Source organism: Vitis vinifera, chromosome 3, assembly GCF_030704535.1.
Source record: "Vitis vinifera cultivar Pinot Noir 40024 chromosome 3, ASM3070453v1".
In the NCBI taxonomy this organism is placed as follows: domain Eukaryota; kingdom Viridiplantae; phylum Streptophyta; class Magnoliopsida; order Vitales; family Vitaceae; genus Vitis; species Vitis vinifera.
The window spans coordinates 4,829,307-4,845,476 of record NC_081807.1 but is presented as its reverse complement, the minus strand read 5'-3'; the positions used below and the strand labels follow the sequence as shown (position 1 = coordinate 4,845,476).

At 37.4% G+C, this 16,170-nt stretch overlaps 1 protein-coding gene across 1 annotated transcript; it reads right to left on the bottom strand.

Annotated features, from left to right (window-relative positions):
• Window positions 1-374: 374 nt before the first annotated feature.
• On the bottom strand, window positions 375-15,859 carry LOC100255624 (kinesin-like protein KIN-12D). Its single transcript, XM_059735891.1, has 38 exons — window positions 15,469-15,859; window positions 14,684-15,374; window positions 13,672-13,827; window positions 13,499-13,582; window positions 12,613-12,732; window positions 12,396-12,509; window positions 12,220-12,312; window positions 11,963-12,123; window positions 11,794-11,868; window positions 11,614-11,701; window positions 11,470-11,528; window positions 11,307-11,370; window positions 11,150-11,215; window positions 10,890-11,057; window positions 10,541-10,645; window positions 10,214-10,449; window positions 10,067-10,136; window positions 9,912-9,977; window positions 9,749-9,793; window positions 9,579-9,658; window positions 9,367-9,451; window positions 7,387-9,093; window positions 6,811-7,263; window positions 3,634-6,618; window positions 3,447-3,554; window positions 3,220-3,341; window positions 3,039-3,126; window positions 2,796-2,870; window positions 2,417-2,659; window positions 2,206-2,304; window positions 1,970-2,044; window positions 1,831-1,889; window positions 1,639-1,750; window positions 1,431-1,545; window positions 1,138-1,298; window positions 981-1,046; window positions 769-888; window positions 375-678 (listed from the first exon to the last, which is right to left on the bottom strand). Exons 2-38 carry the CDS (start codon window positions 15,371-15,373, stop codon window positions 541-543), a joined length of 9,351 nt encoding a protein of 3,116 aa, XP_059591874.1. The 5' UTR covers window position 15,374; window positions 15,469-15,859; the 3' UTR covers window positions 375-540.
• Between the last annotated feature and the right edge of the window lie 311 nt (window positions 15,860-16,170).

The following is a 16,170-nucleotide window of genomic DNA, read 5'->3' as shown; positions in this document are numbered from 1 at the left end:
AGGTGGTGTTTGTTTTTTATTTAATTTTAAATAAAACCTTAGTGTTAAATATTAGGTTGTTTGTTTTTGTAGTATTTTATTTATATTAAATATTAAAATATAAAAAAAAATCAATATGTTATTTTTTCTATTTAAAAAAAATTACATATTTTGACTTTTTCTATTTAATAAAAAATTTATAATAAGTCATGAAAAAGTAGATAAACAACCTAAATTCTGAAAACAAATTGTTTTCAGCAAAAAAACCAAAAAAACAAACACCACCTTAGGCTTGTCCACTTTGACTGATTTTTGAGAAGCCTGAGGTATTGATTTGCATGGAATGTATGCAGAGCAGAGTGCAACATAAAATGGCCTGTTCATGAACACAGATGTGACGCAAACTTTCAATTTATAATTGAATCATATAAAATATGAAAGTATATACAAGAGCTGATATACACAAGAGGATCAATGAAACAAAAGAATAGCCCAGCTTGGATTTCAATGACTGTTAGCAGAAGGTTAACCACTATTCAACCAGCAGCTGATGGGCCCTGTCTATCGATCTAAAGCTGAAAGAAATGGAGTTTGGGATACCCTCTGGGGAGTTAGATGGTTCTCATCTGTCCTTGAGCTTAATGGTGAGGGCTGTGGCACAAGCTCGGAGAGTCGAATTCTTTCATTCACAATCTTATTCTGCAGAAGGATCAGCAGTTTCTTAGTTTCCTGCATTTCAGTTCGTAGTGAAGCAAACTCCTATTTAAAGAAGGGGAGTATTCCCCCTACCTTAAACTTCAAATCTTGTGATTCTCTTTCCAGTGTTGTGAGTCGATTCTTGAGCTGCTCAAGAGCTTCTTCAGCCACAGAGAGGCTTATTTCAGACACTGGTTTTGTTATTCCAGCTACCTGAAAGTTCATTTCAGATAATAAACGGTTACTGTTTCAATCTCTGGGTCTCTCTGGGCAGACCCAATACAAGAAAAAAAAAATTAACAAACCTTTAAAATGCTGGTACACAAGTTCAGGAACTTCTGTGCTAATTGCAGCCTCTCTTCTTCTGTTTCCTGTTGAAGATTCAGTTGATTGTTAGGTGATGTACTCCTGCTGTGGATTGCACACACATCATGCATACTGCATACTGACACTGATACCAACCTTAAGTTTATTACTCAGCATTTGTTCCTCATTGAAATCAATACTCCTACCACAGGAAGCACGGTAGCGAGCAAGCTCTTCTTTGACACGTGAAAGAATCACCTCTGCCCGCCTTAGCTTATTGCTAAGATCTTCATTTTCAATCTTCAGTAGATTGTTTTCTTCCTGTCATTTAAGTTTGTTGCTAAATGTTTACTTCAGAAGAGAGTGAAAAGGACAGAAAATATGGTTTTTTTCTTCTTTTCTTTTTTTTTTTTTTAAAAAAGGCAAACATAAACATAAATAAAAATAACTTGCCTTGATTTTGGCATGATGATGAATGCGCTGCTGGAGGTTTTGCTGTCCAGACAGCTTCTTTACTTCTCCTTCAAGTTCCATCACCTTCTTCTTATGTTTTACATTCTCCAACTATACAGATCAAAGACAGTAAGGCCACAAAAAAACAAGTATAATAACACTAATTTTAATTTACCCAGAAGAATAAGACTAATTTATCCGAACCTTCAACATTTCATTTTCAGTTTTAAGTAACTGATCTCGCTGACGGAGCTTTTCCAGGGCAATTTGTGCAGCCACCATCTCAGCCTGTTTGCGATCAATTTCCTCCAACCATCTACAAAGTAATGCACAGAACAAACTTACACATGACTATGGACAGCCAGATTTCCCCAATTTTGAAGTACAGTTGCTTACCCTTGCCTCTCCTCAACAAACTCATTTAACTGCTGCTTTAGCTTGATTACCTCCTGCTCCTGAACGAAAAGGACACAATTCAAGATAACAGACATGAACATACCCAACTTATCTTCACTATAATCACAGTTAACTGTACCTTTGCTTGAGATTCTATGCTATGAAGTTGAGCCTTCTCTGTTATCTTCTGCACTTGTTGATTATCCAACACCGACTACCATCACAGAATGGGAAATGTGATAAGCACAAATTATATGTATGAACTGCTGTTTTTCAAATATACCAAGAGGACAGTAATGATAGCTCTTGTATTATTCATAAATTCTAAGATATATCATTGAATCAAAACAATAGTATGCAACTTCATAAACTTACTGTATACTTGGTCATATCTAATTTTAATCCCAATAAATCTCGAATTACATCATGGGTCATGCTTTCTGTAGCAGCTAGTCTGGCATTCAATGCAAATATCTGAAAAAAATATATATACACACTTGATTCTAGTAAACAACAGTAATGATGCACATCCAATATGAAAGGAATTATGTTTCTGTAGGAACTACATGGGTGCAGTAAGGCTTACCTCTTTCTGCCGACTTGCAGCTAAGGCTTCAAGCTCTTCAATGCGAAGCCTTCCAGCAAAAAGCTCCTCATCCTTCTCCAATTTAATTTGTTGTACCAACCCTAATCCAATGCATTTGAAAGGGGAACCAGAACCCCTAGACTTTGAGGCATTTTTCTCTGATTTATTTGATGATGAATTTTGTACATGGGTGGAAAAGCCCTCAGGCTTGACTTGTTCAACCATGGCTTCCAATGCCTTGAACTGTTTTCAAGTTTCTGAGTCAGTGGAATTAATGGAATTTGTGATGAAAGTAGCAGAAATCCCATTCATGCCTTGCAACATTATTGCAAGAGTATGCTAGTCAGTCTAATCTGTGAAGTAATATGTGGTGACCTACCTTTTGCTTGTATTCACTAGCCTGTGCCTCTGCATGCAAATTCAGCTCAGAGATGTGTGCCTTCAACTGGGCAATCTATTGGAAAATAACAGAAACAGAAACTCTTAGTGCTTGAGCCAAATTAAAAAAATAAAAAATAAAAAAACCACCGGGTTCAAAGTTGCTTCAGTGAAATAGAATCAACCATTGAGTTAAAAAGAAAGATACAAACAAGTGTACAAAAGGTGCAGAATTGAACTTTACCTCCGCAACCCTGTTAGCTATGTCTCTCTCAAGAACTTTTATATGCTCTGAGGCTTCTTGAAGAGCTTTCTCTTTCTCATCTAAATGCCTGAAGACGAAAAGGTTATTTATTGGAATTAATACAACAGTGCATCATGGTTCTGCAATCCAAGCAAACCAAAAAGTATAATAGCTTTTGAACCTTTTCATGTCAGCATCACTACTCTCAACATTTTGCATCTGATGTTTTAAAGCATGAAGCTCCAGTTCTAGCTCCTCTCTTTGTAATCGTTGTCGTTCAGCTTCTCCTTTGACAATGTCAACCTAACAAAGTAGAAATCCAAGTCACTACATGATAATAAAAATGCAAGTTCAGGAAAAAAAATTAAACAATGGATGTTACTAACTACAATCAAGGACACAGCTCACCTTATTTTCTAGTACATTTACAGTACGTTCTAGCTCTTCCACAGACCTCTCTAGTAGCCTTACCTCCTCTTCCTTATCTTCAGCATAAGTCTTTCTTGATTCTGCTATCTGACATTGATATACAAAATAGAATTAGCAAACATGAAACAAATGAAACTAGTAATAAGAAATTAGCGAGGTAAAAAACCTGTTGAGCTTCTGTAGCAATTGCTTCATTTTCATCAGCACAAGCCTGCGCTTTTTCTAGTTTTTCTTTCAAAGTAAGGACCTCCACTTGGAGATGATCCCTTTCATTAGTAAGTTCACTCAGATTGCTCTTCAAGGAGTCGATTGAATCATTCATTTGGCCGAGAGCATTACTCATTTCAAATATATCCGCCTCCAAACTGTCAATTACCTTCCTTCTCTCTGTCAACTCCTCCTCAATGGAACTTTTTGCTGCTAAAGCATCTTCAACATAAGCTCTTAGTTCCTGATTTTCAAGGGAAAGAACTTTTAGAGACTCTCTTCCCTTTGAAATATCCAACTCTAGATTAGAGATTATGCCTATTTTCTCCTGCAACTGGGCTTCAAATACTTGGCCACGAGCAACAGCCTCATCCAGCTCACCCGATCTTACTGCAAGTTCCTGTTCTAAGGATTCTAAAGAAGCTGCCAATTCTTCAATTTCATCTTTCTGATCCTTACTATTAGATGCAGACTCCTGCAGTAGGCTCAGATCAAATAGCAATCCTTTTAAAACATCATCCTTCCTCGACAACTCAGTTTGAAGAGACAAATTTTCAGACACCAGCTTTTGAGCAAGGCACTCCAAACATTTGACTTCTTCCATGAACTCAGATGTCTTTTCTAAATTTTCACAAATCTCCTGAAACATTTTATCTATAATTGTAGTGCTCTGTTTGTCCAGAGCATTACATATTCTGCTGCCCATCATATCTACAGTTTCCACTGCATCAACACACTTGACCATCTTCAAGCTTGACATTTGGAGTATTTCATACTGAATTTTCTCTTGAGAGCTAAGTTTGCCTTTCAGGAAAATATTCTCTTCCTCCAATGTATGTACTTGGTTAACATGGGTTTGCAAATCCTGGATTTTTAACCCTATATCCTCCTTAATGACAGATTGAGAAAGTTGGAGTTCATTCAGCTCCACATTTTTCATGTTGAGATCGGTCTGTAAACTGGCAATGGAAGTCTCCAAGGAGCAAACTCTATCTTGCAATCTATGGTTTTCCATATCTATTGATTCAAATTCAGACTTCCTCTCCTCCAAATCTTGAAGAACATTGCAGCATTCTGTCTTCAACTTCATTACCTCTGTTTTCAGCAGCTTGTTCTCCTCCTCCAGCAGGTTCATTTTGCTAATCTCTGCATCTTTTATGTCCAACGCTTCTTGAAGATTGCATGATGAAGTTTCCAGCAAAGAAATGTCATTCTGCAACTTTTGGTTTTGTTGATCAAGGACAGAGATTTGACTGGAAGAACATTCTAGAGCTGTTTCCTTGATCTTCAAATCTTCTTGAACTTTTCTGTATTCAGCTTCAAGCTCTTGAACCTGGATCATCAATCGCATCTTAGCTTCCATAAGCTCACTAAGTTCACCTTTCAATGCATCATTTGTACAAGCAAAATCCTTTAGAAGCTGAATATCTTGTTCAAGAACCTTGTTTTCTGCATTCACCTCCGCAATTCTTGAACTGTTTTGGTTCAGCTTTGACAATAAGTCCTGCCTCTCTCTCTGCACTTCTTCAACTTCATTCTGTAGCAGGGCAACCTCAAATTCTTTGTCTGCAAAACAATGCTCCTTCAGATCTGCATCAACCTTAAGAAAAATCATTTCTTTCTTTAAGTTCTCAAGGACTGCATGCCAACTGATTTGCTCCGAACAAGCAACAGCCTTTATATACTGAATATCTTCTTCAAGTACCTTGTTTACTGAATCCACTTCTGCAATTCTTGAACTGCTCTGATACAGCTTTAACAACAAATCCTGCTTCTCCCTATGTGCCTCTTCAACTTCTTTTTGTAGAATGGCGACCTCACCTTCCTTGTCCACTAAGTACTGTTCCTTCAGATCCGCATCTACCTTGAGAAAAATTGTTGCTTTCTTTAAGCTCTCCAGGACTGTACACCATTCAATCTGTTCCATTTCCGCATGAGCTTTCTGGAGAGCCATATGTTCTAACTCTGATGTCAAGATGAGCGACTCAATGTCTTTCGAGTACAAGTCTATCATGAAAGATTCAGCCTGAGATTTTATAACTTCATCTTTATCCTGAAGTAATTTCTGTTGATCCAGAAGCGATGCCAAAATATTTGAGTTACTCAGGTCTAACTCCTTCATTAGAACAGCAAGCTCGGAACCCATATAATTAGACCTGTGCAACATTGACTCCTCTTGGAGTTGTAGATCTAATATTTTTTTCTCAAAGGCAGTTAACTTGATTCTGAGCTCCCCAGTTTCTTCTTCTTTCCTTGAGATGCGATCAAAACTGTTCTTGATGTCAGCCAGCAGTTTCCCCTTAAGAATTCTACACATTTCAAGTTCTTGTCTGGTCTTAAAATTGTGCTCCCTCAGACCTGCTATAACAGAGTTTGATTCACACAGCCCATGGTGAAGCAAACCATTTTCTGCATTCAGTCCCATCACAGTTTCCAATAAAATTCCCATGTGACAAAGGTCTAGCACAGACACAGCACAATCCTTTACAACTAGCTCAGACCAGATGTCCTCAAGCCATGACCGAATCAACCTTGTACACTGTAGAAGCTGGGACTTCATGGAATGGAAATCATGGGCTATAGCCATGAAATCTTCATTGAAGGTGGTATGAACTTCTGCAAAAATACCCTCCATCTCCAGAACCATGCTTCTTGTTTCTGTCAAATTCGAGGCAACCTGCTTTTCAAGGTTTTCATATTGCTGATACTTCAAATCATTGGAGGATTGCAAGCTTTGAACCTCACTAATTAAACTGCCCCTCTCTTTCTTCAGCCTTTCTATCTCAAGCTTCATTGTTTCATTTGCTATCATTAGTCCATTGATCATAATATCTGCTTCTTTCATTGTGTCTTGTGCCTCTTCAAATTTAGAAAGAAAACAGGAAGCCTCTGCAGTTTTCTGAGCTGCAACTATCTTTGCATCACCAACTTCAAGCTCAAGTGACTGTCCAAAATTTGAAGAAAAAAAAGAATCATCAACAATTGTCTAATGCTGAATAAATAGATGAATGAGTGGACCTTCAATCTATTTTTCCAATTATTAGTCTGCATAAATAATAAGGCTACATTCAGATTTTTAGTGTAAGTAACAGCACAGGATTTGGACAAAACAAAATTAGAAAAGATAATGGAATACCTCTTTTGTTTCAAACCAATGAGAGCCAGTCTCTTGAACAATTTGCTCAACTTTCCGTATCTTATCATTGAACACCACCATCTTGAGTCCAGATTGTTCTTCAAAATTCCTCATAGCTGATTGCAGCAAAAGAACTTGATCCATAAGACATTTCATGTTTTCTCGACTCTGTTTCTCCGATATCCAAATCTCTTCTTTCTCAACACGTAATTTTGCCATCTCAGCTTGCACTCCTTTTAAGCTTTCAAGGGCAGATTCTATTTCCTTCTTCAAAAGGATAATAGTAATATCTCTTGCATGTACATCCTTGCAAGGTCTGGAATCCAAAATTTTCTTATCATTGTGATAAACACTCTTGCCAAATTTAAAGGAGCACTGAGAGCTATCAGTTTTCAGGTCTGCAACAGAATGCACATCTATGTTGTTGGTTTCTTCATCAGGTTCAGTATCTGTCTGCAACAATGTCCAGATAAGTAATGAATGAATAATATATCGTTCAAAAATCTCAAGTAGAAAATATAAGTAAATTAACCACAAGACCTCATCACTTCATCAAAAGTAAGAACATTTGCTTACCCGTCTTTCAGAACTGTCATTGGTAGACATAGACACTCGTGAAGTATCTATTTTCATAGGACTTCCAACCCGGTCCGCATAATCATCCATGCATGACATGAGTGTGGAAACACCACTTTGCAGCTCGGCTAGTTTCTCTTGTGTTGTCAAAATTTCCTTTTCTTCAATATCTTCAAGCTTCTGTTCCAAAACTGAAGCACGTTTCTTCTCCTCAGAGAGCTTCACTTTCAGTTTACCGCAACTTTCCTCTGATCCTTCTAGTTCCACTCTCAGAGTTTGAATCATCTTCTCTGCTTTTTCAATTGAAGCCACCTGATCTTGGAGAAGATCATCCTTCCTCAGGTTCATCCCTTCTGATTCACTCAGCTGGATATTCTTTTGCTTTAATGCACTGACATGATTCAAATTCATCTCAGACAGTCTGTTCACAATTACAAAAGCAACTGTGGCACAAACTGAAGCTTTTTGAATTTGATCTTCCCCCAGCTTAATCCTATTCTCCAGCTTTGCAATGGTAGATGCTTTTGCACTCAACTGTGATTTCAACAGGAGGATTTCCCTTTCCTTTGCATCACACTCTTGCTGGTGTGCTTCAGTGATTACCATAGCTGCTCCTTTCAAAGACCTCAGCATGTTCTCCATATCACTTCTCCTATTGTTTGCATCCTCTAAACATCTGTTGAGTTCTTCAATGAATAATTCCTTTTCAGAGATGATTCTTATCATCCGGCCAACTTGTTCAGAAATCCAACTTCTTTTATGGGGAAAGGAACTGGAAATGAGGTCAACCTGATGAGAGGCATCAGTGAGAGCATCATGCCCATTGGTGAGAACTTCTTCAATCTCACAGGTTAAATGTTCCCATTCTTCAGATAATATTCTTAGCTCCTCATCTTTCTCCTCAAGCTTTTCACCTAATATTTTGTTATCTTGAGTCACATGGTATAGTTTTTCCTCCAGTACCTTTGCTTCAGTTTCCAAAAGCATCATGTTCTTTTTGGTCTCTATCTCTTTCAAATTGCTATCTTGAACTTGCTGCTGAAGACTTGTAAGTTCTTCCTGCAAGCAGATAATCACTGCAGCAGTTTCAGCCTCAGCTTGCCTATGAACTTCATCCATCTCTTCTTCATTTGAGATCTGAAATGCACGATCACTTTGATACCACATATTTAGTCTCCTAGCCTTTTCAAGAGAATTTTGCATTCTCTTCAATTTGGCCTGTAAAGGGGAATCCTCACTTTCTGAATGGTTGGAAGGTGGATGATCTCTCAGTTCATGACAACAAAGTTGCTCTTTCAGAGAAAAGATTTCAAGCTCCTGCTTACTCAAGAGCTCCATATAATGACTTTTGCTGTCCCTAAGATTCTCCATCTCATTGATAGAGAGAATTTGCTGGGACTCAAGTGCTTCAATAACAGACTTTGCATCCTTCAGTTCATCCTTAGCTTCTTCACATTGTTTGCTTATTGAAAAAACCTTCTGTCTTGCCAACTCAAGCTCTCTATTTAAGCCCAACGCCCTAGCCTCTATTTCACAACGAGATGACCTCTCTTCTTTCAGGATAATCTTTAGCACATCCAGCTCTAGCTGCAAATGAAGGAGTTCTTCTGTATGTTTCAGCAGATCTTCCTTCTTCTCCTCTTCCCTCTCTTTTTTAACTGCCTTAAGTGAGTAAGCTTCAAAAGATAAATCTTCAACAGAGGATTCCTGAAAGATATAGTTATTAGCACCTGGTAAGAGAACTAGAATATGTACATATTACAGATTTAAAAAAGGAAATAGTAATTCTAAATGACTGGAACAGGCTCAAACATATATTAAGTCTTATGAACGCATTTGATCATGTGATAATGGCAACAGGCTCATATAAGTTTGCAGTGAGAACTTTATTATGTTTCTAGTATCATTTATTCCCAAATCCTTTTTCTCCTCATCCATAAAATCAGGAGAGTCATACAAAATAGCATTGAATAACAGTACCTCCATCACCACATCCATACTGTCATCTGGAACATGGGGTGCAGATTGGAGATTGTTCAACATAGAGTGTAGATTATCTATTTCTCTGCAGAAGATGCACATAAACCAAAAAAATCATGTAAATGGTTCCAGTCTGAAAACATTTAAAAAAAATGATATTGCAACCAGGAGGTTAGACAGAGTTTAAAACCAGGATGATTAGATTTGCTTACCTACTAAGTTTTGCATTATCCTCTAAACAAGAATTTAGGTTTCTCCTGCATTCCTCTAACTCATTGGCAGTGTGTTTCAACTGAAATCAAGAAAAAAATAAAATGAGATAAAAGAATTACTTCTACAATAAGAAGAAAAATTGTAATTTTATTTGGACAGGATAAGCAACCTCCAAATGTAGTGAATCGTTTTCTTTGCTGACACATATCACTTCCTGTGCCAATTAAAAAAAAAGGGGGGTTTGTCAAGAAATGATGTTCACAGAATTAAATCTGCATCATAGTTGGGTTGGGAAGGGAAGCTAAAGATATACAAGAAGGTACATGACCAACCTGAGGCAGGCTATTGAAATTTGGATGGTTGTGTGGCTTAGAGTTCCCATCAAGAAATTGAAGCAACTGTAAACAGAGAGCTTTAGTTTATAGATTCTCCAAGCAAATAAATGAATTAAAAAAAACTGCATTGTTGTTTTAGAGTCTGCAAAAACCTGATGACGCAGTTCTGATACTTCAGTCAAGAGCATATCTCTCTCCCCTTCTTCATAGAAATCTTGAAATCTATAAATGCCACAATATGTAGGATGTTAAAATTGTTACAAGATTTCAGCCTCCATTGCTGTTTTTAAGAAAATTACCTTCTAAGTTGGTCCAAAAGCCTGATATTCTCCAAGGCAAACCGAGTCACTTCTGGGTTTCTGTCAACTTTAGCTTGAAGCAACAAAATCTCTTCAGAGAGTGCACTGTTCTCTTGCAGTAAATATGTATCTGCAGGTATTAAGCCACTTAGAAGTGATTCCATTCTTTGTATCTTCTCTTCCCGAAACCTAAGCATCATTTTGGTACACCTGGTGTCTTCCTCTCTTTGACGAACCTGAGAAGCAACACAAGTTAGGATAAACCACTTTTCACAGGGCACTGAAATTCTACTTCTTTCTTTAGAAATCAAAGAAAAAAAATGTTACCAAACGGTTTAACTGTTCAATTTCAGCTTCAAGTTGTTTTATAGAGGTTTCTGCCATCTGCTCCCTTCTCAACGCACCAGAAAGTGTAGTCTCCAAAGCTTTAAACTAATTCAACATAGTTTTCAGCAGTAAATATTCATTATAACATGGACAGTGACATAACATGCTTGTAATAGGAAAGAAAGAGATGAGTTGCTATTGGAGAGAGGGGAGTTCAATCCATATATAATGCTGTTTCACCATGAGGAATTAGATTAACTACCATGACCCACAAATTCTTATAGTTCATCCATATATTAATCCTGGTCATTTTATGAAACTAAGATACATATACTACAGTCTGGCATACCTGTTTAGAAGACATTCTCACAATACACTTGTCATCAACCTTCTGCTGATCCTCAGGAAATTTTTCTGTGGAAGCATTTCCTTGTATATGTGTTGTGTCTCCAACAGTTGTTGAACCAAATGACAGAGACCTAGAGACGTTCTGACGTTTGAGGGCTGAGAGCTCCTCCTATTGCAAGAATTACCCGTTACAATAACAAATGCATAGTACTTCACATGTGAGATCCTGTATATTAAAATATTTATAAAATTAAACACTACCTTTAAAAGCCGTATCTCATGTTGTAGTGCAACTACATCCCTTGAAGAATCTTCATTCACCACAGCCTTCATCATGAACAACAAGAAAATGCATGAACCAAAACTTATTGATGCCTCCATGAAATTAAATAAGCATGCATTAATCTCAGAAACTTACATTATTTTGTATGAGTTTTGCTCGTTGAGCAAACTTTAGAGTGTTCAGAGTTTCAGCAGAACAGCTGCATAATAATGATAACAATAATAATAGTGTATCAGTAATTGGTGACCATATGTCTGAGTTGAAGAGAAAGTGAAAGAGTGTAATCATATTGACCAACCAGATAGAAGGGCTGACATTAGCAATTATCATTGTTTTGGAGTTTCCACCAAGGGAGTCCTGCATTGGTTTTTGTGGCAAACATGATATCATGAGACAGGATTGCAAAGTTAACAAGGGCAGAAAATAAGGAGTTAGAATTGACCTGAAGAAGAAAAGTCAGCCTTGAATCTCTATAGGGAACGTGCCTTGGCTTCCCATGTGCCACATCCAGTAGAACCATTATTACATGACTGCAATAGAAGTTTATCCATAATACTGATAAGAAGTGCTGAGAATAAAGGCAAAGATATTAGTGACAGAAATTTGGTATTAATTGAAGTACCCTAGTGTAGATAATGATTTGTTAATGTTTGCAGCTTCCTTTAAACGCTCCCCTTCAGCACCTGAAGTTTTCTGCCTGTTGCGGGTGATAATGAGTCCAGTCAGTGTAACACCATATAAATATGTTATGCATTATATATACTTCCACACGCTCAGGTACAGTACATTACCTTTCTGAGCCAGCAAGATCAACTAGGTTTAGCCTGGCAAATCGTAGGTTAGTTGTGGAATCCTTTTCCCACCTACTCTCAATTACGCATGTAAACACACTATGCGAGCGACTACTCTCTCTATTCATATTTGTTGCCGCAACTTTCCTATTTGAGGAGCCCTATTAGGAAAAACCATGGATTCAAACTCACGACTCATGAAAGAGAGATAGTAGATCAGCCTTAAAATAACAAGATAAGGATCAAATGTTGATAACCTGAATTAGAAGCCTAAGAATGTCACCAACAGTCTGGACTTCAAATTCTGAGAGATTTTCAACATAAACTCCTTTCATAATATCCTCCCGCAGCTACAGAAAAAAATAATAGCAAGTGAGAAAAATAACTTCCAAGTATCCCAGAGGCCGTAGGCTTACAAAAGAATTGGACTTACTAGCAAATTTGTAGATGAAGGGTCAAGTAGATCCGTAATTTGTTCATTATAAATCTCTAAGAAAGAGCACTTGCAAAAATATTTTAATCTCTCGTCTCTCCGGCTTTCCTCTTCCTGCAACCAGAAGGATATAATGGGAACAGACACCAATCAAAACTATATGATGAGGCATATATCAAAATCTGAACAGTGATCAAGCAAAGAGTGTCAAAATTACCGCTCTTATTCTTGCGAACAAGAATTCAAAAATGCGCGGGGTCATCCCACGGTTTGGACTGGGATTGACTTCTAACTCTTCAATTTCACCAAGCATTGTATGTGTCTTTCCACTTCCCGTCTACATAGTTAAACTCACATATATCAAAATAAAAGGAGATGTGCTTGGCTTGGGATCAGGATGAGAAAAAACAAAAAAGAGAATTCTAAAGAAAAATTTAGCTTTTCTCCCTGTCCATAAACCATAAAATTGGCACATGAATTTAAGAAAATGGTAACACATCTTTCAATTTCTCCAAACCAGTAAAACCAAGAACCATAACATTGCCCGATCAGCAGATTAAGGATCCATCACATGACACATGATAGCATACTTCTACACACTGCCAGAATCGTAGAAATGTGTGGAATAGGACAAGCCTCATGAGTATTGTAATTATTTTGCCTATGAAGGAAACGAAAGTTGACCCCAGTCCCCCACCACCTTTTGTTTCACCAAGTATAGTACTCAGAAGCCCTCCCAGTTTTCATCATGATTTGTTATCTCATATTATCTATTCTGTAAGGAAAAAGTTCAGATAGAAAGTAGAAAAACAGTTGATGATATGTAAATTAGTATTTGGAAACACATCCATGATAAAACTTCCTTGTAAGTTGGGAGCAGTAATGTTAATATCCTACTGAACACAGAATTACAATTCACAGATGCAAGTAAGGAAATGAATCTGATTCTCCATTTTTTCACGCTACCATGCCTGATAAGTGGTGTGTTCTATAGTTGTTTGTAACTAACTATTCTACATTAGCATCCGAAGAACTGAAAAGGAGACTAAAAAAAAAGTTCAACAACTTAATGTATGAAAATAGACTCATATTTCAAGAAATACCTGACCATAGGCAAACATACAGCTATTATAACCTGACAAGCAATTCTCCACCATTGGAAGACCAGCCATCCTGAAAAGTGTTTCCTGCAAGATTTCAACTTTCACACAATAGTCCACAAGCTATAAGAAAGCTCAGACTCATAATTATGTTGTTTCTTTGGTTCTAAACAAACCTGGTCAATTGTTTCACATGCGACATGGTCAAATGTGAATCGCATCTCTGGTTGGCCAATCCAAGTGATGCTTTGTGCACTTTCCTGCTTCAAGCACCTGTTGTAGCCATGCATACTCCGCTCAATGCTATTGGGAGGACGAACACGTATAAGAACCTATATAGTTTAACAACCATCAGCGTAACACCCACAAACAGTCGAAAATCAGGAGTTTGCAGGAAAATTCAGAATTATTCCTCAATTTTCACAAAAGAATAAACAGGAAATTGTAGAAAAATGCTAAGGATCCTTTTGGATCATGTAAAGTTTGAAGGAGATGATGGGGAAATAAACTAAGGAGAAAAATGAAAGGACAGAAAGAGTGAGAACAATAAGAAATAAGTTCAAGATTAATAAAATTCTCTCCCATCCTTCTCCAATTTTGCTCATCTTTTATGCGGGGAATGAATCATTTGAATATGGAAAAGCTTTTTAAATAATTTAGCTTAAATTTTATTTTTCTTAAAAACTTTTTATGACAAATCAAACGAGACATTTTTTTTTTTAGATAAATAAGCACGGAATGTATAACAAGAGGCAAAAAAGCCACAAAGCATACAGGGGGGTATACAAGGCAGCTAAGGCCTCACAACCAAGAGACATTGAAATTCACTTTTTTTTCTCCCTACAGCTTCCTCCAATCCAAACAGACCCTAACTTAAGTTATATTTTATCATCTGGCGTTCAGACATTTTCCTCTTATTAAAGAAACTAATTCTCTTAATTGGTTGCTGAGAAGCCTTAGAAAAAGAACAAGAAAAAATGAAATCTGAAATACCTACACATTCTGTTCTTTCAGTTCTCAAGAACACACCATGTGGACACACATACACATATAAATTCCATTAGGCATTATTCAATTATAAGGCTCTGACCCAGACAAGGGAAAAAAACCAAACAACACCTAATTCACATAAATTTGAAAGGAAGAAATTTTACTAAGCACAAAAATGAAATTCCATATTGAGCTAACCTGTACATTATGATCCATCCAGAATGATGGATCTTCCCTGAGGTCGAAGTGAGGCACTTCAACAGTATTAACCACAGTAGATGGACCACAAGAAACTGGAATCCCTTTATACAATTGAGCAAAGTTCCCAGATCGATTACTCCCATTTCCATCAATCTTACTCCGAAGCCCTGGATTGGGGGGCTTGGTAACACTCTTTGTTGGAGTGCTTTGGGTCGAATTGCATTCAGAATAGTTCAAAGTACCCTTCCCCACTGTCCGTGTAGATCGAGGAGTCGTGTTTGGAAAAACCCCATTTCCAAACCCAGCTCCTCTGCTCATTTGACTTCCATCATCACGGGATTCAGGAACAACTGAGTTGGGTTCATTCTTCTGAGCCCACCCAAATCGATTCCTCCCTGAAAGCCCAATACCTTGTTTGTCTGGAGTTCGACCTGGCAATGCGGTATCAGAGCTTTTGCCTTTGGCCTTAGTAGGAGTTCTATCCACCTTATTCCGAAAACCCGATTCTGGTTCCACAAACGGTTTGGAAGTCTGAGTAGAATCTGGAATTGTGGTCAGCGGAGGACGCATAGCGTCCACACCAGTCTGCATTGCCGATAAATCTGTAGGATTTACAGGCACATTCTCTATTTCCTCCACGGGATTCTTTGCAGAATTCCGGCGAAAAAACTTCAGATCCCGCAACATTCTAATTCAAAAAGTCGAGAAATTGAACATCAACAAAAATGGAGAAGTGAATGTGAGAAATGCGAAAATGAGGATCAAAATGGGAACATATATACCTGAAAGATGAATTGAAAAAAAGAATCCCTAGTGGGCGAATTCCTGAAATCTTTTCCAAAAAATTTTACTGGTTCTTGCTAGGGTTTTCGGTGAGAATCATAAGAAAAAAACAATGCAAGATAGTTAAAAAAAAGGGTAAAATAATTAGATCTCAATTCAAGATGCCCATCGAATATCGCACACACTCACTCATTTTCTCTCTCAGTTTCTTTGTGGGTTCTTGGGTTTCAACTCCAACATGGCTATCTCTCTGTAACTCTCTCCTTCTCTCTCTAGATTCTTGGATTTGAACTCATCTCTCTCTCTGTCCCTCTTTCTTTCTCTCTCTCTTTGTACTTCGTTTTGGAGGGTTTTTGGGTTTGAACTCCAACGTTGCTGTGGTTTAAGAGATGGAAAATGGACGGCTCAGATGAATTCCAGATTTGAAATTCCGATGCGGGCACCGTAAACTTGATCGCGCTTTTACGTTTGAATTACAAGGGCATCTTGGGAATTAAAAAGTGAAAATTTGAATCATTATAATTATTCCAACAACGGCAACATAGTCTTTGTTGTGGGCCCCAACTCTTTATTCTTTGAATAAGATGTGGGATGTCCCAGGAGCTGAGAGAAATAATATTTTTATGAAACAAATAAATTTAAAAAAAAATAACAACACCACCACCAAAATATTCTTAAACTTTTTTCATAAAATTTATACT